Consider the following 27,119-nt stretch of genomic DNA (forward strand, 5'->3'; position numbering starts at 1 on the left):
ACTTTCAGAGGATCTCTACTATATTAAACACCAACTATTTTCACACTGTATTTTGTGTGCAGTTTCACCCAAAATATCAATAAAATGTAATGCAAGAACTGATTTTATAGCATCTCAATGAACACCTGCTCTCAAAGGAGTTAATCTGTATCACTTTATACTGTAAATACATACCTGTGTGACAAATACTTTTACAACATGATAACACTGGAGATAAGCTATTGGAGTAAAACTGGAGTAAACTCCAGTCATAGAAGCCATCCCAACACCATGGGGATTCATCCCACCATGATGCCAGTAAGATCAAAGCCCTGCAGGTGTGTGCACGTCTCTAACTCCTCTTGCTTATTCCCCAAGCTACCTGCGTTTGCATAGATGGATTTAAGTTGGGCCTCTGATGAGCCTTCCTGGCTGGAATTCCTTTGTGATGCACTCCAGGTGCTCTCCTGCTGACCCGTGGTCCTTCTCCAGGCTCTGGGCATCTATTGCTGGCACTAGCATCAAACTGGTAGGACTGGGATGGATTGAAGTTCCCCTCCCGCCAGCAACTTTTGTTTAAAGCCCTCTTCAAACCAGCCTTGGGACCAAGCACCGTGACCCAAGCACACACGTGCTACATGCGGCCCCAATGCCACCGTGACCCCGGGATACGATTATTCTTCTGTGTGTGATGTTTTTTCAGTGCAAAAAGTAAGATGATCTAAGGACTGTACTACAGCCCATCAGAATCAATCTTTTATCAAACTTCAAAGCCAATTTAAAAAATAAATGATAAATTCAGTTTTTTGAACAGCAGATTTTTGGAAGAGAACAGTACTTATATCCAGTTTCAGCTTTGTATCTCTCCCTTTACACAATTACCTTTTCTTCAAAAGAAAGGTTTTAAACTTTGATTTGTCACTCCTGACTCACGATCCAAAAGATACAAGCCTTTTTTTTTTTTTTTTTTTTCCTTCAGTAAAACCTTGTACAGCAAAGGACTGGAGAAGAAAACAGAACAGAGAAGTCTATTAGACTTTTCATTCAAGAATGTAAGATTCACCGAAGCCTAAAAAAGCTTGAGCCTAATCTATGTTTAACGCTACTGCTATTAAGATAGAAGAGAGCTACTGTAAACACAGTAAGAGAGAGCAGCAGACCTGACCAGGTTAGGAGGGAGTGCGATTGTTCCAAGCAGACAGGCTGGAGCCAGATCTAGGAAGGCAAGTATAATAAAGGAGGAAATGTGCAATTATATCAAAGTCTTCACAAAATACCCTTACATTCCAGTGCAGATCTAAACAACCTGAGCAAACTAGCAGGGAACATTCCCTCTCCTAAATTAATTCAATGGTGCCACCACTTTGATTTTCTTCTCAGATAACTAGGATGCTTTTTGTGAACACCATGAGAGGTTTTAAATAGCACAGTACTGCACAAAGATTTTGGAAGTTCTACATGTAGCCTGAAGATGGATCATAAAAGGGCCAATAGCAATCTAACTCTCAGGTACATAAAGAAACAATGAGAAGCCCCCCCCAACAAGGAACTTCAATATTTTGATGTTGAGTCCCAAAGTATTTAATTTATAGAGCTGACTTAAAAGACGAGATCTCCAGTCCTAATTAAATGCCCACATATCCTATAAAATCCATGAAGAGATCTGGCCCATTGCAATTGCAGTGTAGTGTAGGAAGCAGTACGTGGAGAAGCAGCAACTAAAGCTAGTTTACAAGAAACTACGAGAGAAGAGATAAGGTATCTCTCATTCTTTTTGAGTATATCCATTTAAGAGGCATCTGGAAGATACCTTCATCAAATACCCCACCTATGGATTTCAAGTTGCTTTGGAGTAAGTTCCACCTTTCTACTGACACACAGGTTGACCAGTAATACTGGCATTACGTTTCCCATGTATCCTAAGTAAAAACCATAGATAAGAATTCCATTTGCTCTCCAACCTGAGGTATTTCAAAACCCACGTTTCCCTGTGTTCCAGAAAAGCTCTCCAAGATCCACTCTATGGGTTTTCCAGGGTAAAGGAATTTCTGTACTTTTTCTAGAAGCTAAGCCATTTCATGAAATAAAAGACTTACTGGCCAGAGGAAATAAAAATATAATCTAGTTACAAAGGTATTTTAACAGTGTGTAATGTGACAGGGAGGGGAAGGCTCCATTTGTAAGGATTACTTCCATTTTTAAGGAAGGTCTTGTTGCATACCGTGCAACTTTGGTTTTAATTCATTATGCTGTAGCTGTTGCTTTTAAGTGCATTATTTGAAGTCTGAGGAAATACATGCATAAATAGCTTCCTTTTACTCCATTACCAGAGTATCACTGGCTTTACAGTATTCTTCCTCACAGCATAAATCTGTATTTGTTAGTTAGCTGAGTTTTATTCGACATACATTGGAGAGATGTTCTTCCCAGCTGCATTTCTTCCATCTTTTATCCCATGTTTTTGAGGGGCTGACTTCAAACAGCAACTCGCTAAAGCTGCGGTAAGATCAAAATCTGCCCCAACAGACTAGTAGGTCACATTTGGAGCAGGAGAGATGGACACAGGACAGGACACAGACAATAAAATGGGGAAAGAACAAAACAAAACAAAAACTTGTTAAGGACGATAATGGCTTGGAAAACATACTCATACTAACATAAGCTAGATTTTGGACAGGAAGAGGAGCAGGTACATTTAAGCCTTCTACTAGAAATGGAAACGAAACAAGGCTTGCGCAGGGGAAGCAGGAGAAAGCGAGCGAACAGATCAGGAGGCTGATGGCTGCGACATTTTCATCTGCATGCAGGAGAAACACTAAACCAGCCTTCAGTTCTGAGCATTTTATTACCCTCGGATTCCACAGGCAAGCTGTGAATGTCGAAAGTATTAAGAATTAAGGGAAAATTGTCAAGTATTTCTAAATGCAATTAAGCTCCTCAAAACCAGCCTCAATAAGGCTAAAAAAAGTTCTAAAGGGAACTACTGCAAAGTGAGGAAGGAACTGCAGGTGCACATAGCTGTGCGGGAACACAGGGTACTCTGCTAATAGCACTACGCCTCGTTGAAACAACTGAGTCAGCAGAATTTCTATTTATATGCTCCCTTCCTACAACAGTCACAGTCAAGGCAGAAAACTCAGCAGTCCTGCCTCCAGGGAGAAACTGGTATGCTTGAGAAAGAATCATCAGTAGGGTATGAGAAGTAATTCTACCTTTTAAGCTTACACAGGAGTTGTAAATTATTGGCAGAAAATAGTAAGTTCTCGATAAAGTCATTAAGATGGAGGTTTTGCGCTTTCCCCACTTCTCTTTGTTTCCACAGTAAGACATCCCTTATTTCCCCCCCTTCAGAAACCCATTTGCCACCAAAGAAATGAGGCAAGTCTTCGTCAGCCAATTTTGCCTTCCACAGGTCTGCATGTAGAAACGGCTGAGATGCTACAGCACAGGCTTCCTTTTGTAAGGATAACTTTTGTGATGCTATTTAAGACAAGCTTATTACTAGTAATTTGTTTAACGTAGCTGATAAACCACATCAATTTTTGGGCCTGTCAGCTTCATGCTTTCTTCCAGTACAAAAGTTGTTTTCATGTAAAATGGCTGCTTTTTCTCATAGCCAAAATCCACAACTAACTGAATCATTACTGAGTAATTCATTCAGATTTTGTATTTTTAACAAGTTATCTCATTGTCCAACACTCCTATTAAACACAGCATCATTGATGTATAAAGACGTTAACAAGAAGCTTTAACTTTAACCCTCTACTGGAAAAAAAACTGAATAGAAAAATGTTTCCCCAAATGGATGGAAATCTGCAATGAAAAAAATACGTTTTAAAGTTTCCAAGAGATCAACATGCTTACTTCTAGAAATGCATAATATTACACCTAAACCAAATAATTGGCTCTTTAGGTATATAATCATTGATATGGATTAAAGCTCAGCAACAGCATTAGACTGAGACTATGAATTTAATTTCTGGTCTAGAAGCAACAATATGCAAACATCTATTCTTAGGTCAAGTGCAGTTTTAATAACAACACTAAACGGATGTAAATTGTTACCGTTTTATCCCTGAGTCGTTCTCCATGGATAAGAAAATCAGCACAGCTATTCTCTTCCTGGGGAATGACTTTGAAGACTGTGACACAGCTTAGTCCACCCCCTCCAAGTGGTAACCATCCACCACTTGAGTCATCCCGGGTCATCACCACAGCTCGCACTCGTGCATAACTATTACTGGAAGAGATGCAAAAGAAGAAATTAGTTTTCCATAAATGCAAGCCAGCTAAGTCTAGTTAAAAAACCAACCAACCAAACAAACAAAAAAAACAAACCACAAAGCAAAACAATAAACCCACAACCAAGATCACGATAATTAACATCATGGAGGTTCAGTCACCACTTCCATAACAGTCACCTAGAAGAAACCAATCTAAGACGACCCTCTAAAAAATGTTCCTCTGTGCTTTTATGCCTTCATTAGGACTTCTTGGAGCTTACATGCGATTCCTTGTAAAGAAACTTAACCAGACAATACAGTTCCTGAGAATCAAAACTGATATTCTTCTACAAACTTTACAGGCAGTGACCTAGCTACAGAGGGCCAGGGGCAGGAAGGGAGTAAGAATCAACTCCCGATTTATTTTCGACTAATCATGAAGCCAGTCAGCCACCATGAAATTGCACAGAAAAGAGAACAAGAAAGCAGAAAGAGGTCAGGCCTTCTGCCACTGAAATCTAAACAAGAACAGGCTTCTAGCCAGAAACCCCGCTCCCCTTCATCCCTCCCTCCTCCCCACGCACACAACCCGTCCTTTGCAAGAGAAGGTCAGGACACACACGCTGTGGCGTTTGACAACAGAACCAGTTACAGCTACTTAAAACCTACTATTTGCAGTGTCTACCAGCTGGTCCTCTCCTGTATCCACAGGGTGTGGAAAATTACTTGCATTTTACAATTTAACAGTTTTTTCCATCATTTAGCATTTTTATAAAATAAACAAATGGTTATCACTTCATTACTTAAAAGCCAAATTCCTTTTTCAGAGTCTTGGAAAAAGAGGTTTTGGTGATCTTTTCTCTCTCAGCTTTTATTTCTTTCTTTTAAATTAAATGATGTGTTTTAGCTTGGTTATGAATTTGCTGCTACATTGGTTGGAAAATCCCAAGGAAGTTATAGGACCCTACATGTGAAGTATGATTTACTGCATGAATGTAATAGTGTATGAATGAGTATTCTAACACTTTAAAAGAAATAAGCTTCACAATGTCTTTTGCAATATATTTCTGATTGAGGGTTGAAGTACTTATGCCAGTTAGCATTAGTGATGTCAAAATTAAGGATTGGACAGGAAATTAGAAGAGGACAAAGTTGCTCCTTCTGTACCAAATTATTTGTGATATAACCACTCTCCAAACTGTTGTGTTTTAGAAAGATCACTGCTTTATCTCCCCCCCCCAATGTCCCAAAATAAGTGAAGGTAGGCTTTTTTGCGTAATTAATATATTACGTTCTCACACACACATATGATTCACACCTATGATTCACTTATATATATATAAAAGAATTTTGCTGCGAGCATCTAAAACTTAAATACATAACAGTTTGCAAAATGGAAAATAAGACTATCCAATTTTAGCTTACAGGCAAGTGAATTTCTTCATAGAGATTTTGTTTGCCCCCCCAAACAAAAAAAAACCAGCCTCCTCCTCCCCCTAAACCTCATAGTTAAAATGACAGTTCAGTCAGTGTTTCTCACCATTTCTGTACCAACATCTTTTAGTAACTCCTCCCACACAGCAGACAAATATAATCAAGAAAAATCCAGTCCTTCATTGTACTCATCTATCAATTCTAATATCTGCAAATTAAAATGGCTCTATCTTGATGCTTAATAATAATAGTGAAAGTTGAATAATTCAGTGGTTTCTATCACTGCATTTCATTCAGAGATAAGTTCAGATTATAGTTGTACACTCTAAGACACAGGGAGTCGTTTGTTTCTTGTTTCTCTCAGGTGAAGAACCTTTTCTAACAGAAGCTAAGGACACCAGGACTTTCTTCTGAAACAGATGCGCTAACTGATTAAACCTACGTACTCTCTTTGCCATTCTCCATTCAAACGAACCACAAATTTAGCTTTAAAGTTATTCATTCTTTGAATTTCATTATAAATCTGAATTAGAGCTTCCTTTTGTATACCAACAAATTGCAGCAAGAATTCGGTTAAGCATCATTTTGAGATATCACAAAACTTCACTTAGGCTACATGAGAAAACGTGAACTACAACATATTTTATTTTATTTTTTTTAAATGAAAGTTTACACTCCACATCCATTTTCTTCTCAATAATTGCTAGGGAGAAGCGAAGATGGATGATACCTCAATGGCTTAGCTACTTCCATTTGTCAGAAGTTTTCTGTCAGTGTTGAGGTTTTTTTCCCCCCTTTCCCTATACCGAGACACCTAGTCTGGTCTACTTAACAATCACGTTTTGCTTCCATATTTTCTATTCTTTTAACTGTTTTAAACAACATTTATCCTTTCAAATATTTCAGAAACTACTTTCAAACCCACTGCATTAGTGCAAGAGCAAAAATAAAAGTCCCCAACATGTAATATTTAATCAATAACCTCTTAAATTGAAACAAAAGAATTTTTCCAACCACTCTCCCTCTAAATTAACTAGAAGAAATTCATTACTGTACTTGCAAAGCCAAAGACTGAAATTGCTTAGTTTTGTAGTGTTGCTTGGTTTTTTAATCTTATTTTTTATATTTTAAAGGAACTCACAATTGGTAATGACAGCTATTTTTAGTAACAATACAAAGCTGGTTTGCAATTAGCCGCAAAGGAGCAGCAGGACTTACAATGATTTCCATTTCCACAATCCTCTGCAAACAAAACAGCATCTGCCCTGTCCCACTACTGGTGCTACCCAATCCACCTAGATCTCTTGGGTCGCTGTAGGTGTTATAGCCCCATCTTCTTAGGGGAATTTTAGAACAAATTGCTAAAATGCCAGTGTGTGCGAAAGAGGGCAAACACGGCGCCACTACTGAAGTCTGACATTTTTGCCTGCCCTTGCATGTGTAGCAGCTCTATCAGGAACATCTAAACAAAAGAAAACCCAATGAAACTGGAAATCAGTTAAACAGTGCTCTTGTGAAACCTTTTACTAGAGATACCACAAGCACAGGAAATGTAGAATGAAGAGCAGAATTGCAACAATGGACCCAAACCTACTGTATCACATCTGACCTTTCTTGAGACCCTCTGATTTTGGTTGTGGCCACTGGAAACTTGAGGCAGAGCAAGGTTTACAGAAAAGCCAAACGGGATTCTGTCCATAGAGCACGCTGCTTCCCAGGAGCCAGTGCTGAGCACCAGCGGAGACTGGGGACAACCACACCGGAATCCAAGACTAAATCCTAAAAACTACAGAAACAGATCTTCTAACAGCTGAGTGCCGCAGGTAAGGAGATGAGAGTACAGTATTCTTATGTGATTACAGTGACTTATAAATTGTAATGAAGTAGGGGGAAAAAAAAAAAAAAGGGATAAAGTTATCTAGAGTATGATTTTCCCCTAATAGTTAAGAGCTACTGAAGAGTACAGCACAAGTCTGAACTGTATACCTATTAACCTCGAAAGGAAGTTATTTTAAGATAGCATAGCATATTGTGTACAGTTTCATACAAAAAATACTAGCAAATGAAGAGAATTCTTGTACCAAAATCAAAAGCTGGAGTTGGGCGAACTAAGAAGCCTGAGAAAGCATGAGGGGGCAGAAACAAAAGGCTACAAACTGCAAGTGGACAGGAAAGACAGAGAAGTTGCAGTCCTTGCCTGCCGTCAACTTTAAGAACATCATGCACTAAAATCTGACCACAGGTTTTAAAGGCTCGCTCCTCCCTCCAAAAGCTTTGTGTTTTTACCCTTGTAATGCTCTTGGGCCCAAACTGACTTATGACCTGGATGACCAAACCGTTGTTCAAGCTCAGGATGCACCCCACTGACCTCGACAGGCTGGGACCTTCAGCTCAGCAACTCATGAACAATTCTCCCTTTGGTGGCTGGGGGGATGGACACAATTGTAATTTTGTCACTATGGCTTTTTCTTTTTTAAATAAATTATTTTGATAATTTGAGGTATTTCTTATGTGTAATATCAAGCCAATTAAAGAAAGCAAATGTTATTACAACATTTGTCCTTTCTTCTATTAACGATCCAAAAGAGAATGAAGGTTAAGAATTTTCTGCCAAAACATTTTTCCCAGAGAAAAGGGGAAGAGATGTTGGAGAAAAAAAAAAAAAAAAAGCAGCTATCTTGTTGCATTACATTTATTTTAACCCAATTTCAACAGTGTGCGCATGGTCCTGGGCAACCTGCTCTAGGTGTCTATCCTCCTCCTTGAGCAGGGGGTGTGGATAAGATGACCTCCAGAGGTCCCTTCCAACCTCAATTATTCTGTGATTCTTTCATTTATTTAATGTTGTATTTCAAAGCACACAAATTTTGATAAAATACAATTTCATAACATGAGTTAATTTATGAGAATTCATGAAACTTTGAAGTAAGAGTTGTCACTGTGCACAACTGCTATTTAAACACTTCTGACAAGGCTAAGAAAAAAAAGAAACCCACCAGCATTCTGAAAAATCGTGACACACTCTGCTGTGAAATTACACTGTATTTGCTGGCACGCAAGTAGCAGCTCCAGGCTGATCTCTGAAAGCGAACTGGTCATGGATCAAGGCTCTTTACCTTTGACTGGTACTTTACACACGTACTTTAACCCCTCCAGCTCCTGGTGCAATATACTTAAGTGTTTGTAGCCTCACCCAAAGAGCACACACGAACCACACTGGGCTTTTTATGGTTGTTATTATCCAAACAGTTTAGCAGAAGATTTTTCAGTTCCCAGCTACAGAAGCGTTCATGAGTACGTGGATGCCTGGAGTACCAAAAGGTAATATCAAACCACTGAGCTAAAGTCTGTTTTACTTGCAGATAATATCTGTTGAGTATTGACTCAATTTAGAAAAAAAATAATTTCGCCCATATCACACGAACATATCGGTACGCTGATGATGATACAACAGCCCTTTGTTACTAAAGGTTTAGAGAATGACTGCCATTGGCACACAACATTAATGACTTACGTACAACAGGAGATGCAAATATAGCACAAGTACTAAAGATGATATAATTTGCATGAAGAAAACTTATGACAGCATTTTTATGAAAACTGCTGTATATGCATTTTTTGTCATAACAACTACTATATGAGGTTCTGCCTGACATGACTGTTACCTTTCTCCTCTCAAAATTATACCAGCAAAGCAGAATATACACCAAACTACTATACTAGTTGAAGGCAAAACTTTGCAGATTTTCTCCTTTGAGAGAAAAAGTATTCTTCACAGTAAAGACAGGAGGTACAGCAACCAGCCTCACTACTACACCTAGGAAATTTATTTTTGTGAGGAGCTTAGCAAGAAAAGACATGGATTTCCAGGAGAAACTACAGACAAATGCTGTTACATTTAGGATACTAGTACCCACACTGATTTACAAATGAAGAGCTTTGGATTTTGCCAAAAAACCTGAATGTGACATTCCTGCTTGAACAACAACAACAAAAAAAACCCAACCAAAAAACAAAAAAACACAAAAAAAAAAACCACAACAAAACAACAAACCAAAAAAACCCTTCCAGAAACCTGAGCTCCCAAGCAAAATGGCTTGAACCCAAAATGGCAGAAAGAAAAAGCTACATGGGAAACTGTATTATGTTAGGAGGGGATAACTGGTATCCTGAAAGAGCCAAAGTGCAAAAGGGAAAACTAGACACAAATGAACAAGTGTCCAAAGCGGGCACCTGACAGAACAATATATTGTTGTTTTAAAGTGTTATCTTGGATACAACATCAGGAAAAAAAAAAAAAAAGAAAAACCTAAAAAAATAGCAGCAGTAGAACCACATTTCTATTTGAATACAGACAAGTTAAGATTTCTGACTGTGTAAAATAACCAGTGTTGCAAGGAAGAATGGCTACTACTGCAAGAGTTTTTGCAAAGCACAAGAGCACATGAAGAATGGAGAAGCTGTTAAAAAAATTTGAAAGCCATGAAAGTTGCACACCAAGTAGGTATTTGACATTTCTCTGAATAACGTTAGCCCTGCTCTCCAGCGTCTCCTCTTGCTTTATAAATTTAGGTAGTCTCTATTACTTCTGTATGTCATCCATGAAGATTGGTTATATAAAGTAATATTTTAATAGATTAAAGGAGATCACGACACATACTGGGGTTCCACCTCTTTTAAAGAAACCGCCTTCTGGAGGCCTAAATTTTCATAATAGTATGGATTCTGCAACACGGTATGGTCAAGTACTTAGAAAATCTGGCATCAAATACATAAGCAAATAAACCCAAACACATTTACTTTTCTTTCTACCCTTCCCCACAGAAGTTAAAAAGAACCAAAATAACACTGAAAGATGGGTCAACAGGTTTTGGACACATGAAGCAGAATGAAGAGAACAGTCTGTAGTATGTAGTTCCCCTTTGTAAGAGTTGGCAAGATGAGCCCAATGCTGAAGATGTGTTTTAATGACTTCCACAGCTGCCTGCTTAACAACAGAAGACTGCTGGATAAAATTCCATGCAAGTTTAGGCAGATGGGATAACAGAATTTGAGTGGTCAGATCCTGCTACTCATGTGGCCCCCAAACTTAATGAGATTCCTTCAGAAAACCCTACATTTGCCTTATTTATACAAGACAACATCCATGAACTCCAGAAATATCAAAACTCTTTGGCCCAGCCCAGGTTCTCCTCTCTATATATTCTCAGTTGTTTCTTCCTCCTTACCCCAGAATTTCTGATCTGTTTACACCATTTATAGCACAGAAGTCTCTGTACCTCTTCGAATTTTGTGAAATCACTACCCGTTTCTTATTAAGTAGCAATCAAGCTACTGGGTACTGACGCCGTGTATTAACTGTGACTTGCTTACCATGGAAACTTGTAGATAAAGATCAAAAGCCCAGAAAAAAAACCAACCAAACAAACAAGAGAAAATTAATTTTTTAGATAAGAGAAGTTACCATTTCTTTCCAACCTTGCAAAAACAGAGGAACGTCTAAAGAAACAATGGAAGACACGCTTTTAATTTTCTTCAGCACTTCAGCAAACTCAGGACAAGCACAAGTTTGTAGCCTAAGGCAGATTCCACTGAACCTAAGACAACTTGACACTTCCAGTAAGTGTCATTAGACAACAACCATCCAGTCTAGAAGGAAATTTTTTATTTTTTAAAAAAGATGAAGCTTACAGATTCAGTTGTGCCTTTTCTTTTCCTTGGAATAGCAATTACTGGTTACTTCAGTTTATGATATGTATTTTAAGGAAAGTTTTTCAGCTAACGGTTATATCTGAGCAAGTCAGAGTTCTCTCTTCTCTTGGCCATTTTTGTCCACTCTTATGTACTCACAAAGTCCCTGAGCTTCACTCAAATATGCGAGCACAATTAGATCACCCTCATAGTCAAAGCTGTTAGTCATCTAGCCATCAAGACTAAGGATGGCAGGACTCTGGAGACCCTGTTAACAGGAGATGTGAGTGCATTAATAACAAGTCATTTTGTAATAAAGTTCTTGACCACTAAAATAAGGTGAAGGTAACTAATATATTCACAGAAGACCATAGTAAGATTCCTTATGAACATTTTTAGCTACTCTAAGAAGGTATGACAGGCTGTACTGAATATTTGTTCTTTTCAAACAAGCACCTGTGTACTTTTTATTCCACTGCTCCTTGCATTTAATAGTGCTCCACAAATGGCCAAGATGATATTATTCTCCTCCTAACACACCTACAGACTTATTTAGCAAAAATAGAGGACAAACCACATAGGCCCTGCAATACTTTCTCTAACACACCAGAAAACATTGTCTCAGATTTTATGTTTACTATGTCTGAATTTCTTTCATCTTGACCTGAACACTACACTATTTGGGACAGGGAGCACCTGTAATAAGCATAATTCAATCAAGACTCAAGTTCATAATGGTAAACAGTATATAGAGTTTAGCTGGTGAGCTGCTACATACTCTTAATCTTTTGGCAATATATTAATGGACGAAAAAAGCATCAATCCCACTCAGGTTACTCACCTCAAGCAACACTTGGTATTAGGATAGGCAACCACAACATTTAAATTTTAATCTTGTCATATTAAAATAAATTTTTATAAAAGGTCCAGATCATTCCTGGCATGCATTTCCCACTCAGCCTGCACAGAAAAAGAACAGAACCTGAAACCAAATAAAGCATATCCACGCTTATAAAAATAATCTTCCTTTAACTGTCGTGCTGAGCTGTGAGATTGCTAATGAATGTTGTATAAGAAATAGTGTTTTAGAATTATGTGAATTCAAACTGTGTCAAATCTAAAGATTTGAGAGATTGCTAATGACTGTTGTATAAGAAATAGTCTTTTAAAACTCTATGAATTAAAACTGTATTATCACGTGTTGATATTGTTAAATCTAAAGTTTGTCTCAACATTTAAACTGACGTGGCTTTTCAAGGACTTTAACCTGCCCATATGAAAGTGATCTTGCGAAGTAAATGATATTCCAGAAAAATCCCTAATGCTAAATTGCTCTTTCTAACATAGTAAGAAAACAACATCCAAAAGGATGTTTTAAACCCACACAAATGGACAAATCAAATATCCACACTAACAAAACAGAAAGACTACAAGCCAAAACTGCAAAATTCTTAACAAATAGCCAAAATCAGAGTAAAAAAGAAAATCTGAATGAGCCTTAGGGAAGACAGCTTGTGAACTTACATATCTATTTAAATGGTCTATGTTCAGTGACCGAAAGGAAGCTCCCATTCCCTTGCTACACAGCAGCATGCTTTGTGGTTTGAATCAGTCTTTCTATAGTTTTAATAAGCCAGGAATATTTGGGATAGAGGAAATAAACTAAGACAGACAAGTGAAAGACAAATACAAAGACTTCTATTACATTAATCCGTCAAAGAAGAGGAAACAGAAGATTAACAAGACCACACGAAATGTTTCAATGGTATGTCCTTCATACTTGCAATACGTCAGCATGAACGGTGTGACTTACACAGCCAATATATAACTGTATGGTCTATGTTTGATAATTTCAGCAATAATTATCATCCAAACCAGCAGTCTCAAGCATAGAAATAAGTGATTCACAAGTCCTAAGGTCAGAGAACATAGGAATGTTAATAGTGCAGCAAAAAAATAAAACAAACAAACAAACAAAAGTAACTAAGCCTTGTGTAACTACATCCCCTGCTCCAACTACTGCTGAAGTAATACCTTTCCCAAGTCTCTACAAAAAGCCATATGTAACAAATACATGGGTCATACATGAACATAACACAGAGCAAATAACACACCAAAAGGCCTCTCAGTTCAGAAAGTAAGATGATTTAAGGTGTATTATTTGCTGCTGTTCCAGAACAGAATTTGTAACCAACTGCACAGAAAAAGAGTAAAAAGTGTAAGTGCACTTGCCCTCCCCCCGCAATTATGTAACAAACCAAAGTAAGAATACATTCAGGTTTCATAAATAATAGCCAGTCACAAGAACTCCCACAATAACCACTGAACCTCTCAGTCTACTCAGTAACTGAAAAGGGATCCACAAGCTACATTTTCCTTGTTTTGGCAACAACAAAGCCCTAAGCAAAGGGTTACAACATTGAGATCATGAGATGATTTAGTGTTATGATTACATCTTGTTGCTTCCTCTTTGGACTTTTCAAAACCACTAATATCATTAGAAGTTATGGGTCTGGGGTGGGACTTCCCCATAAGGAGGAAGTTCTGAACAGGGTGCTGGAGATAGGCAAGTCCAACTGCACAAAACATACTATTTCCGTATCAAGAAAGCAAGTGCAACACTACACAATGCAAGCTTAAAACAGTTTTTAGACAGTAGAATCCAAGCAAGGAGTAAAAGAAAATCCAGTCAATCTATGGGACAAAAATGTCATGTAGGAACAACTAGGCAGACTTTTTTTTTGGTGCAGCTCTGACATCTATGTTGCATAGTTTCACTAGACAAAGCAGATTGCTATCCAACCTAAAAATGTTTTAAGTGGCTATGTGCCACTTCTATTACACAAAATATGGTGTAATAAAATCATTTATAAAATATAGTATAAAGTAAAAAATTGAAAAATCTTACTAAGCCAATGAGATATACATCAAGCCGTTCCACAAATATTTGTGTTCTTGTATTTAACAGCACTGAAAATGAATCCTGACTGCATAAATACAAACAGAAAATTGAATATCTCTGCTTAGAGAGAAGACAACATTATAAATTCAATAAATATAAGGAGAAATTTAACCGGTGGAATGGGCAAATAGGTGTAGATGGTGAAGATCAAACTCAAGAAACAGGAATCTAAATTTGGCTGTTTCATTTGTACCCACGTGCTTTACTACGGACTTTTGCTCTTATTCCGTTAACAGAAGAACCTTCTCTGTTCATATCCCAAGCACAGGGTCTGCTCTTAGTAAGAATTAAAAATAAGTTTCCCTTACTACAAATAACAAGGATTTTTCGAGTACTTTGACCTGCAAGAGACTGTCCAAATAATCCCAATAAACCAAGAGAAGTCATTAACTGCTTTACTAGCTAAAGAAAAACAATCAGCATTTTATTATGCATCCTGAAAAGTGAGGTCAAAAGACCAATAACATATTACAAGTAACTTCTTTAGTGATGCTAACAAATAATCTCCAATTTTTGAGCCAAAATTTTCACTATTTAGGGACTTAACCCTAAAGTATTGACTGCATCATAAAGGTTCATCTGACAGAATTCTGTTGACAGAATTCTGTAGACTTTGTTCACAACCTAACGCTGGGAACGCGTTCATCACGTCTAAGCTTTACATAGAGGATGTACAATAGCGGGTTTGAGGGCTCTGCTTCTTGAATTTGGTTGCTCAAACATCAAAAAGATATTGTGTTTGAAGGGAAGAGAGAATATTCCCTAGCCATGCAGTAATTTCTAGGCAGAATTCATTTGCCTCTAATTTTTAATCCATTCCTCTCATAAGAGACTTACTATTTTTAAAAAATTATTCACTAAAACAAAAAACAAGAGAGAAGTGACTCTGAGTCAAAGGATTCTAGAACTGTCACTCTGCAACTGTAACTACCTGATGGCTGAAGTAGCTCATCCTTGTGTTCTTCATCCATATGTTGACTGGGAAGTGTTATGTGACCAGTACTCGACAAAACCATCTCTTTGAGGCGTTTTCACAAAAGCTGAGTAAAAAACCGGTATTGACTATTCCACATAAAAAGCTGATGTTTAAAGAAAAACAGCTGACACAGCTGTTTCTTTAGGAAGCACAAAAAAGCAGATTGCCCAAGAGTTATTTAAGGGGAAGAAAGGGGAGCTAAAAATGCCAGAACTCAAGTAACAAAAATGAAGTAATAGATGTTTCAAAAGTCAGTGACATGGAAAGATAAGGGGCGGGGGAAGAATACTGCTTGCATAAATTCTTCCCTACCAAGTAAATAAAATTTAAAAAAAAAGAGGGGAAAAAAAGGGGGGAGGAATAGGAGACAGAGAGGAAATGGCACCTCCTTTTCCCAAACAGGAAGAAGACAAACGAGGCAAAAAATGGGTGCCCTTCTTCAATGCATGCAGCATGAAGTATTTGGTTTTAATTGTACGAGAGAAGCACAATCACAAAGCATATCACTGTTCGGCATGCAATTCTTATGCGATGGCTTCCTATAATACACTTATTTTTTCTGCATTAAAAGGGAAGTATAAAATGTCGTACTTAAATCTAAACTAGTAAAAATTTGGTTAGGATGGTTCCAATAAAAAGCAACCCCACAGTAAAATACTGAAATTTTTCATTTATAACTGTATATGGATTAAGTAATTTCCAGCCAATACAAGCTATTGTATTAAAACTATTACTATGATATAGAATGTAAGTAATACAGGTGGAAAACTGCTAGGGATCATGAAGGAGTGGAAAGAAAGGTTCCAAGCAGCATTTGCACAGTGAGTAAGCAGAGACAATGCATAGCAATCAGATTTCTTATCTTTCCTGTAACCACTTTCTGCAGCCTGATTTCAGGAGGTCCTTCAGAGGAGACTGGTGAGAGAATACAAAACTACTGATAGTCCTACACTATCTTCTGCTAACAAATCCAAAGCAACTTTCATACCTGCACTACCTTTATTGTTGTAAGTATTTTAAAGCAGTATGATTTAGCACTGCTGCCAGAAGCACTCTCCATCCTTCTCTTGCCCTGATCATTTATTCCTGCCATGGGCTTTTCCCACCGCTTCTGCAACTTTGTGGTGATTAACACTGGAAAGTTGATGTGAATCAAGAGTAACGCAGAAGAAAGGTTAACTTCAATCCAGAACAATCATCCATTAGCAGGTAAATGACTGATTTTGGTCACAAGGCTCTCTCATAATTGCTCAGGGTGGTTCTGGATGATACGATACTTCAACACAAGTTCCAGAGCAGTGTGTGAACATGCGCATGAGCGTTTGCTTCACCGTCAGCAACTGCTGTCAAACTCTCATTTACTGAAGTCTGTATGGATCAGGAAAAGAAGCGATCAGCCACATTACAGGCCAGTTGGGAGTCTGACTGCTTCTCTACATTATATATGTGTTTTGAGATTAAGCCATAACTAGCAATATGAACATTTAGGATAAGTCACAAAGTTGGGCACATTTGATGTCTTTCTGCAGTATCAACAAAACTTAAGTCTTATATTTTCTTTTTTTTTTTTTTTTTTTTTTTTGCTTCATGTGTGTAGAATGACAAGCACCAAACATGTAAAAAAGTTATGAATAGTTTTCTTCCTCTCAAGAAACATACACTTCTTTCTCTAAATTCTTACTGTGAGAGGTTTTGGCCTTCTTTGTATTTAGTAAAGCTCAGTTTATATTCTAACAAAACAGACTGATTTTCCTTTATGTAATGACTGAATACACAAAGGAAAAGCCCTCTTGATTCCAGAAGATGCAAGGGGATTAACTCTGTTAGCAGAGAAAAAAAAAGATACTCTGAACACTGCAAAAAGTTTATCGCACAATGTGGTGAAAACTGAGATAGAGAAACCACAATTTTCAAGAAATACAACTGAAAACACATTACAATATAAGAATCAATTATGAGCACATCTAACCTGCATGTAGCTTTTGATTTTGGTATCATTAATCCACCTTAAATCTAGTATTTTCAACACTGAAATAACTGAAATGAGCACTATCTTGCTGCAGATTAAAACACTGATACAGCATATCTGGCCAAACTTTTATACTCATAAAACAGTAATTTTACAATAAAGTAACACTTAAGATTATAGTCCTACTGTATGAATTTAGAAGTCTCAATGCAAACTATAATAAGATTCGGCAAGGGTTAAGAGTACTCAATCTGGATCTTTTTATTGCAAAGGAGTTATAGCAACCTCTATTTGGAAGAAGTTTAATATATACCAAACAAATGTGATTTGTTTGAAGTGATTCATCAGCTCATCTTCATTGATGCACAGTCACCAATATTCAAGGAAATATCACCCAAAAAAAAGTTTTAAAATAGAAAATTAGCCTTTAAGAACAACCCAGAAAAATAAATTTGACAACTGAACCTTTTCTGCTAGAAAACATTTATTCATTTTTAGGAATAACAAAAACTGATGAAGGGACTACACCACTACCTAACTAGTTGTAATGGAGACTTCTGAAGTTTTAATTGAGACTAGCCAATTTACTGGTACAAGACATTTTCCAAACTGCAGTACTATTGGCATTGTGAACCAGTTTCTTGTTGCCACTTTTTTTTTAGTTGGCATTACTATGCCAAGCACATAAGGGAGAGGAAATACAAATCTCGCCTCTTTTCAAAAGAGGAAGAAGAAAAAAAAAATTACATGAAAACCCTTCAAGTTTTGCAGCTATTCATCCTTTAATAAGGATCATCATTTACTGAAGTTTATTCAGTATTTGTTGAGAATGCAAGAAAATACAAAATCCATTAATTTCAAGCTTTAAACGCTCGGTTCCAGTACACTGGCACTCAAAAGAAAAACAGCTTCCAGATTACGCTCATGCAAGCATTTTGACACAGACAGACGATGCATCTCCACAAGACAAATTAAAGGGCGATGCTCCATTGAGCAGGAGTATGCACAGGACAGGAATACAGTATACTATGCATAGGACACAAATGCTACATAGATCCCTCATTTCATAAGCTCCTTGTTAATTGCAAGGTTTTATTCATAGGAGATGTCTAAGCAGCCATACACGTAGAGTTCTACCAGTGATTCAGCATCTGTAGGTCTGCAGCAAAAATTAGTTGATTTTGTGGGATAATGGGAAGGCAACTAAACCTATTCACCTAAACCCAACCTGAATCCCTACCCCCTTTCTTCTCCTCCAGAGTCGGGGCACAAGTCCGTTTTTGTTTGTTTGGGTTTTTTTTTTTTGTTGTTTTTTTTTTGTTAATTTAAACCAGCATGCAACTGTGAAGCGTGGAGCTGGTTTTGCAACTGAAACAGAAAATCCATCATCCCCAAAAGATCATTCTGACAGATGAGTGCCCCAGATCACCTGCAGTCACATGCCCCTTAGATCTAAGGCCAAGGCTCTGCAGGTAAATGCAAACTACCCTTTCAGTGGCAGCCCAGAACTATACTTCATCATTAGATTTGCACAATTATTTAAAGACTTATCTAAACTACTCAACTGAGGGGGAGGTATTTATATATAAATTTATCTTTAATCCAGAGAAAAGCCATAAAAGTTATTCTCTAGTCCATACACAAATTTTAATTCTAAATAGTTTGCTTTTTTGTTTGTTTTGTTTACTGCTCTAACTCTGGTTTAAATAAGTTTGAAACCGATGACCAATAACATAGCTATTTGTCCAATATAACAATTCATTTCTTCTGCCTGTACAGTATGGGAACAAATAGACAAAATTACCCCTTTTGCTTTAAGAGATCCAGAAACAACAACAACAAAAAAAAATGTTGCATTTGACATTTTTCAATCACTGTAGATCTATTATACACACACTTCCACCTGGAAGGAAAGTGTCATTCAGTCAGGATACTGCTACAGTAGTGTTTTCCAGATGTAGCCAGCAGTGTTTACATTCAATTGTACATAAAGGTTAAAAAAAATAGAAATGACAAACAAAACAGCCACAATTAACTTCACACAACTAGAGGCTGAGAGCATCACAGCCTTGTCTCAGATATGAAATAAATACTTTCATCATTTTAATTTGCAATTATCCCTATAAGTCTATCTATGCATTTACACTTGATCCTTATGTTCCAGCTTCCCGAGCAGCAGTTACACAGTTAAAACCCGATGCCTATTAGAATAAACTTCTGGTGGGAAGTGCTAAGAATTCACCCCGCTGCCTACCAATCTATCCAGAAATCTGTTCTCACTCCTACTTCCTCCTGTCTGTTCCTTTCTGGAACAGCAGTAGGGGGGTTGGGAGTTTGCCTTTCCTCTACTGGATCACAGTTGTGTACATGAACTATACTGGACCATATGGCAATCTCTTTCAATTCATAAGAGGCAAAACAAGCTCCCTATAAACCCAATCTAAAGAGAGATCCAGGTAAGAGAAAGCCTACAGATACCAGTGTTCACATCTCCGTGTTCATGGAGACCAGTTACTAAATTCTGCCAATACATTAAAGTAACAAGTAGAAACTATAGCAAATGTTGCTTCGAGGCTAAGAGCCATCCTGCCCATACTCAACACAAGCATTTACAGCACGCTCCAGCTTCACCCTCCACAATACACCAAACTAGCCAGCTGCTGACACGCACCTTCGAGTAGTCCAGACAAAAAACAAAGACTCTGATGCATCGTTCAGCACGCAGGAAGGCTTTGACACAGGAAGAAAATTACTGTACTGAAGGAAAACCAGTGCCTGTTTATGAGCAAGGCATGCAGAGGATAAGCCCACTCGCAGGAGAGCGGAACCGAAGCGGAGAAAGGTTGAAAGCCGAAAAGAAATCTCCGTAGCGGCCTAGAAGCTGCCAGGCGGAGGCAGGCCAACCAGAAACGTAGTGGAGATGGATTTTCCTTTTGTGAGGGGAAAACATTAAACTTCTATTAAACACCAAAGTGCAAAAATCCAATAGGAAAACAACCCCCAGACATAGCACCTCAGGAGAAATTCCACTGCTCATTTGCAGTGAAGACAAGTTGCTCAGAAGGGCCCAACCTTTGGATACATGAAGTTGTATTTAGCTTTTTGGTAAAACTAGGATTGTCTGATCAAATACACTGGAATAGGATCTTGCTCATTCCTTTTCTGGAAAGTTAGAACAGATTTTTACAGAGACAAAACAGCAATTGCATTTTACAACAGCTTTTAGCCCAGCAAACAAGTTGTAAAGTAGTAGACAAAATTTTGTACATTTCCATACTAAGTTTTAGGGAACATGACTTACATGAACATGCAAGGAACTGACCTGACAGAAAATAGCTCCCTCAGCTGAAGCTGCATAATTTCTACTTTTTAGTTGAATTCAACTAGTAGAGTCATTAAGCACATAACTAAATTATATCTGTATAACAACACAGTAATCTAATTTTCTTATTTTAACTTTACTATTCATGGCTATGCTCTGAAGTTCTTTACAACCACACAGACGGCTTATTGAGAATAACTGTATCAGAGGGAGAAAGGTGCAAACCGAAAGCATCATCTGGTGTTGCCCATTACCTGCCCTAAAGAAACACAAAAAACACCAGACAGACAGCTGCCAAGTAGCTGGAGATACATCCAAGATCTGCCTACATTAAAACATAACTACAATAAAAATCAAAACTAAATTACAGTTTGCCACTGCATCCTTTCTTCTTCAACTTTAATATTGTACACAATGTGGAGACAGACATGGGCCATACAGGACAAAATTGAGTAATAGTCTGTCTTTAACTGAGACGTGTCAATGCACCTGTAATCTGCAATCACAGATCCATCACATTCGATATCTTAACGCCAAAGAACCACACACTCCTCATGTGAAGGTTAAATACTCAATTTAAGAGATCTGAACGTTTTTCTCTGTCCACTCTTCATAAAAAAAAGAAAAAGGACATAAGCAATTAAAGAAAGAAGAAATGAGGTGCCCAAGAAATTTTAATAAAACGTCCAAGCACTAAAGTAAGCACTAAACTAAGCGGAAGCCTGATCACAACTGCATTTGCCTTTGAGAGGAAAAAAAAAAAAAAAAAAAAATCAACCTTTACTGAAACACTGCTCTAGACATGACTATAAATTACCACTTCCAGAATAACAAAAAGAACACAATTTTCTTTTCATCAATAAGCAGCTATGAGAAGGTGGCACCTTTCTCGGTTCTGCTTTATGTCATAATTCATGTTATGAAGATCAAACATCCAAAAACCTTGAGGGCTCAAATGTTAATGTGAAAAGTTGAAGGGTTATAACTCGCCCTTACTTAAACCTTACAATGAACACCAGCAAGAGGATGTCAAAAACGTCACTAGCCTATCACATTTTCAACCCTCAGAAAGGTTACAGCTACCTTATAGCTGTAAAACAAAAACCAAACCAAAACAAAAAACCCAAACAACAACAACAAAGTCGCAAAAAAACCCAAACAAACCCACCTTTGAAAGAAACTTTGAAATCCATGTTTAACAGCAATGAGTTAAAATACTAAAGAGTCCAAAAGTTAACATACTAAATCTCAGAAGTCCTACAGGGCGATACAGATTTCAGAAAGCTCACAGAACCTCTTTAGGAACAAGGTTCTCTAATTCACGCCACAATAATTTAAGGTTCAGTTAGTGTCAAGCACCATTATTTCTTAAGGGCTTTTCTCAGACAGATTATATGTCAAATAGATTTAACCCCAGAGATGTAACATGATCTTGTAATAGTTATGACTAAATTACAAGTTTTAAAGTAGACAGCCATCAAAGTAAGGAGAACAGGCAATCGTGGATTCAGGAAATGTACATTCCCCCATAGTCAGCTAATGGCAACTTTAATAGGATGTGATGGATTTTTCTCCACCAGGAGAAAATACTGCCTGCATTTCTGCTTCAACAACCCACGCCAGCTGACTAATGGAGTTATATTTTTGTCTCATATGAGGACGGTTACTTGCCCATCCTCTAGCAGTTGCAGAATGAAACATTAACAGCAGCTGTGGGGCGAACAGAAAAGCTGCTCTATTTGGTAGCCAAGATCCAAAGTACAGGCCTTTCCCCTCGAACAGTGGAGCTCATTTTCTGTCACAGGGTGACGAAAAGACACAGCACAGAATAAGGCCGCTTTTAGGGCCTAAAGTAGTTAACTGAAGATACTTTTAAAGAGCAATAAATCTTCATGGGGAGGAAAAGCAAAGAATTCACAGAAATCAAAAATAGGGCTCTTGGACAGATAAGAGCCCTTGGGAGCTTAGAAGAAGTTGTTGGAAAGAAATACTGGTAGATCAAACCACGTTTCTTAAAAGAGCTCTTATCAAATACTATTAAATGTAGAAACTCTTTACCTTGGCATAATAACAATCCTAATCATAACAGACCAATCCCAAAGAAACACTTCTGCCACACTACTGAATAATCAGCATATGCCTGCAACTAGGAACATCTTTTTATGAAAGCACTTGGGCTTCAGTCCTGCAAAAATTTAAATATATCACTCTGAGTAGACCTACAGATCTCTGTGGAAGTCTGTAAGTTTCACATGCATAAAAGCTAACACATATTTATAAGTCTTGCAGGATAATTGCTTTTGGCAGAATATAAATAACATTGCTCTAATGTGTTTCAGCATCATGGTCTCCTGCCTTAAGAACCAGGCATTCTGGTGAAGCCTGTCATTCTTCATATAAAGACTGGCAGCTGCATAGCCCACAGAGACATTTAAACTTCTCTTTGCATTTTCTTTAAAGTTTCAGGATAGTTTTTGGGCATTCTTTAAAAGCAGCAAGAAAGCTAACAAGTAAAGCCGATAAAAATTGCCTAGAAATGCTTTCTTACTAGTGCCATGGATACCACTGGTAGGACTAGAAGCAATTCTTAGACAAACTATCTATAGCTTTCGACACTTCCAAACAGTGTATCAATTAGGCTCTGGAGTTTACTAGGTATTTTTCCAGAACCCAATGCACCGGGTGACAGGGCAATAACTCAATATGAAAAGCAGTCTTAATAAAGGACACTAACGTTCACTGTACTATCCTTCAATGAAAAAGCTTAAAAATCTGCTACAAGAAGAGCTTTCAAATAGCAAGACAGGCACACAAAATAATTTTAGAAACTTAATGCCAGTAGTTTGCCTAATTGACTTTTAAATGCACACCTAAAACTAGGCCTTAGATTTCTCTGTCAGTCTTCTTTATCTTTTCAGCATTGTCTTACTGTGCCTTTCATTTTAACTTCTAGCAACGATAAACTTGAGCAAAGAAAAGGAACTTTGGTAACTGTCAATGCCATTGAGAATTAAAAGAATGGTATATATCACCTCCTGCAGTCACTATTGCTTCTGTAAGCCCCAGCTGGAGCAGCAGATCCGTCTTGGCAGAAGGCCCAGCCCTAATAAGGGGAAAGGAATTAATATATTTTGTAGACATAGGTACCTCTTACAGCAGGTTTACTTTTGCCCTTCCATTCTCCCACCCACCCCACCCCCCCCAATTTTCATTTGTTACCTTCATCTCTCTAATCCCACCTTCAAAAAACAAGACAGTTTTACTGATGATACATCATCAAGATTTTACAGCTGAGAAAGTGTTGCATCCAAGAACAGCCCCGGTGTAATTTACTTCTAAAAAATGGTCTACAAGAAGTCCAGCAGCACTGACAGCAACGAGGGGAAAAAAGTACCTTGAAATACTGAGCAGCTCTCTCAAACCCATGTGACTTCACATATACAGTTTGTATTGCCTTGGCTCAAATAACAAGTTAGAAATTCCTTGCATTCAATTGATTTCTATCGAGCACATTTTGTTTTGTATATAAAAATGACAGACCTACAGGTAAAAGGAATACACACCTATCTTTTAATCAGGAGATCTTTTGTTTGCACCTCAGATGTATCAAGTGTAAAGCAGCATCTCAGAAAGTACGTTAGATCTGATCATAAGCACATACAGTCTTTGAAACATAATTAGACTACCCTTCCGATAGCCGAAGTGGAAACAAAGCAGTTTCCAAGTATTAGTGAGCCAGCCCTGACTGGATGGAGACTGAAGGAAGGTGACACAGGTGGTTGATCCCCTCCCCACTTCATGAGGTCCTTGTCTATGGCCTTGGACAAGGACCAAGAGCACCAGCACCTACCAATCCCCTTTCTCCTGCTAAAACACTACTTTAGCTTCAGAAAGCAAGCAGTTGACGCTGATGGAGCCATAAATTCAATGCATTTCCTAACAAAACTGAATTGCCAAATTCTTCCCTAGAACATCGTGCTTACCATTTTAACTCATCACCTTACTTACATGGTTCTTGCAAGACAAACCGTTTCAAGCAAAGAAATACCCATGCAGTACACAATGCTTTGAAATACTCCGTTTAGACACTAAGACTAATTTCAAGTTCTAACATGCAACTATGAAAAGCAAACTATACCGAAAGATTAAAACTGAATAATCTGGCATAGGAATTTCAGTTCACTTCGACTTCTGAATGCCTGAGAACACAACACTTGTATTAAGCACAGATAAGCCACCTAAAACTAAACTGCTGTTAAAGTAAATTGAAGTCCTACCAAACAATCATATGGTAAAGTTCTCCACCAAAGAATGAAGAAACAAGTAATATATTTCAGCTCAAACTTCCTGATGTGGAAACAGATGCATATGGAATTTAACCAAGTATAGCACATGGAAAAGTGAGAGAAAGGATGTCAACAAGAATTTTTGCCAGATCCTTTATGGGAATTCTTATGTTTTTATGTAAAGAATTAGTATCTTAAGGCAACAGCAGCATTAACATCTTAAGATAATAAAATATAGTGCTAAATCATCATTAATTTGTGATGTTCTTGCAGCATTTTGTGCAGATATTAACTGCATCTCTGAAGATCTTCAGTATCTCAAGGTTTTTTTGAGCATTTTCAAAGGCAGATTTCTAATATCCCAGAAAGGAGAAACTGTAGCTGACCCTTTTGTAGTTTTGAAGTAGTTCTGAACCATCATCTCCCTTGTCACAAAAACTTCCTCAAATCAATTCAAACCACAAATCTGCTTTACCATTAAAAAGCAAACAAGTGAGCAGTTAAGTTCAGCGGATTTTAAATAAATCTACTCCCACTCTCCCTCATTAACTGATCTCAACTGTAAATTTGCTTTAGATGCTTTAAGAGGTTATTAACTACACAGAGACAAAGTTATTTTGTGTGTCAAAATGACAGCACCAGTGCTATTTATTTAGTGAAACTGGATTTGTCTGTTGGTAAAACACAGGGTATTAATGGAATTCTTTTTATTTCTATTTTAAATGGCTTGTGTATTTATGCAACTTTAGCTCATTCTGAAATACTTCACAGGTTGACAGAAAGGATCTGAAAAAAAAACCAAAACAAAACCAAACCCAAACCTATTCTGAAGAGTTAAGTATTTCAACTTATGTAAACAGTCTATCAAAAAACACTAAAACAAACTCACTTGTAGCACATAATACTACTACAAAAATTCATACCATTTGGAGGAGGGGGCATTTAAAAAGAAGTTTAGATTTACATCTCTTAAAAATACCCACAGACTTACAAAGATTTGCTTGAGAGTACCCTTTTCCACATAGTTTTACAAAGGAGCATCACGTTCCAAACCTTCAGACCTACAGACATAATTTCATGCAATCCAAAACAGTATCATTAATACTGAATCCCACTTAATCCTGTGGATCTTGGAACCTCACTTGGTAGCAGCCTCAACCACCAGATCGGGCAACTGCTGCTTCAAGGCTCCGTATTGAAACGAATAAAACACACATGAAACATTCTTCTATGTGAAAGAAATGGTATATAATGGAGCTCAGGAGCCTGAAGATGAATGAACGCAAGTTTCATCATTAGGAAAAAACAAACCTTAAAAAAAACCCGATAGACAGAAGTAGTACATAATCCTCCCTCCTGCTGTCAGATATTAGAGCAATTTCTGATCATGCTCTCTACAGAAGTTAAAGGGATACAAATACTACCTGGCTATTTAAACCTGAAGAAGTATCTATCTGAGCTTCTTGTGATATACTGGAATAATGCATGAAGAGAGGGTTAGACCAAGAGAACTTCCTACTTTTTGACCAGCATTGTTATTGCCAAAGGACATATCCCAAAGTCAAACAGAAGCCATTCCTGGGAAAATTATTTGGTGAACTATAATAAGAATTCATTGCGGAGGAAAGCAAAAATAGTCCTTTGGAGAACACCATTTTCCAGTATAAATAAAGACAATAGAAGTTACATCCTACTGAAAACATGATACAACCAAACTGATTTTCTTGGTTAATGATAAAATCTTGATCAGCATCTTTCAATTTAACTGTTAAGACTGCATTTCTCAGGAATCAAATATACCATTTTATTATATAGACAAAATAAGGGAATATTTGTCTCAGCTGAGGAATATCAAAACTGCAAAAAATCCCCTCTCAACACTAGATCACCCTAGATCATAGATACTAATGCTGTAACTGGGAAATCACAGTTATGCTTTCTCCACTGTAAAATACCTAACTGTAAGTCAGACCAGAAACAAAAAATGTAGAAAGCAGATCATTTCTACTGTAGGATACTATGATTTCTGCACTATCTGATTGTAATTGCCTTAGAAACAAACTGTGAAACAACCTCAGAAAAGCTGGCCAAAATTACTGTTGCCCTTGAGAAGTGACATTTGTTCCTTCCTTTGACATGTGACAGTTAATTAGGGTATCTCCTGCAAGCTCTCTACTGAAATGATCTTTTCCTGAAGTACATGGCAGAGATTTGGATCATCATGCCTTATTTGGGATGATACATTGATCAAAGTTCATTGTTTTGCATGCTCCAGCT

The 27,119-nt window shown here is 37.5% G+C and overlaps 1 protein-coding gene across 1 annotated transcript in view; it reads right to left on the reverse strand.

Annotated features, from left to right (window-relative positions):
• Positions 1-27,119, reverse strand: part of SPRED1 (sprouty related EVH1 domain containing 1) — a 58,545-nt gene that overhangs the window by 19,572 nt on the left and 11,854 nt on the right. The window contains exon 2 of the mRNA XM_074149055.1: positions 4,045-4,219. Coding sequence (XP_074005156.1) covers positions 4,045-4,219 — 175 coding nt within the window. The remainder of the gene's footprint in view (positions 1-4,044; positions 4,220-27,119) is intronic.

This window comes from Numenius arquata, chromosome 6, assembly GCF_964106895.1.
Source record: "Numenius arquata chromosome 6, bNumArq3.hap1.1, whole genome shotgun sequence".
Taxonomy (NCBI): Eukaryota; Metazoa; Chordata; class Aves; order Charadriiformes; family Scolopacidae; genus Numenius; species Numenius arquata.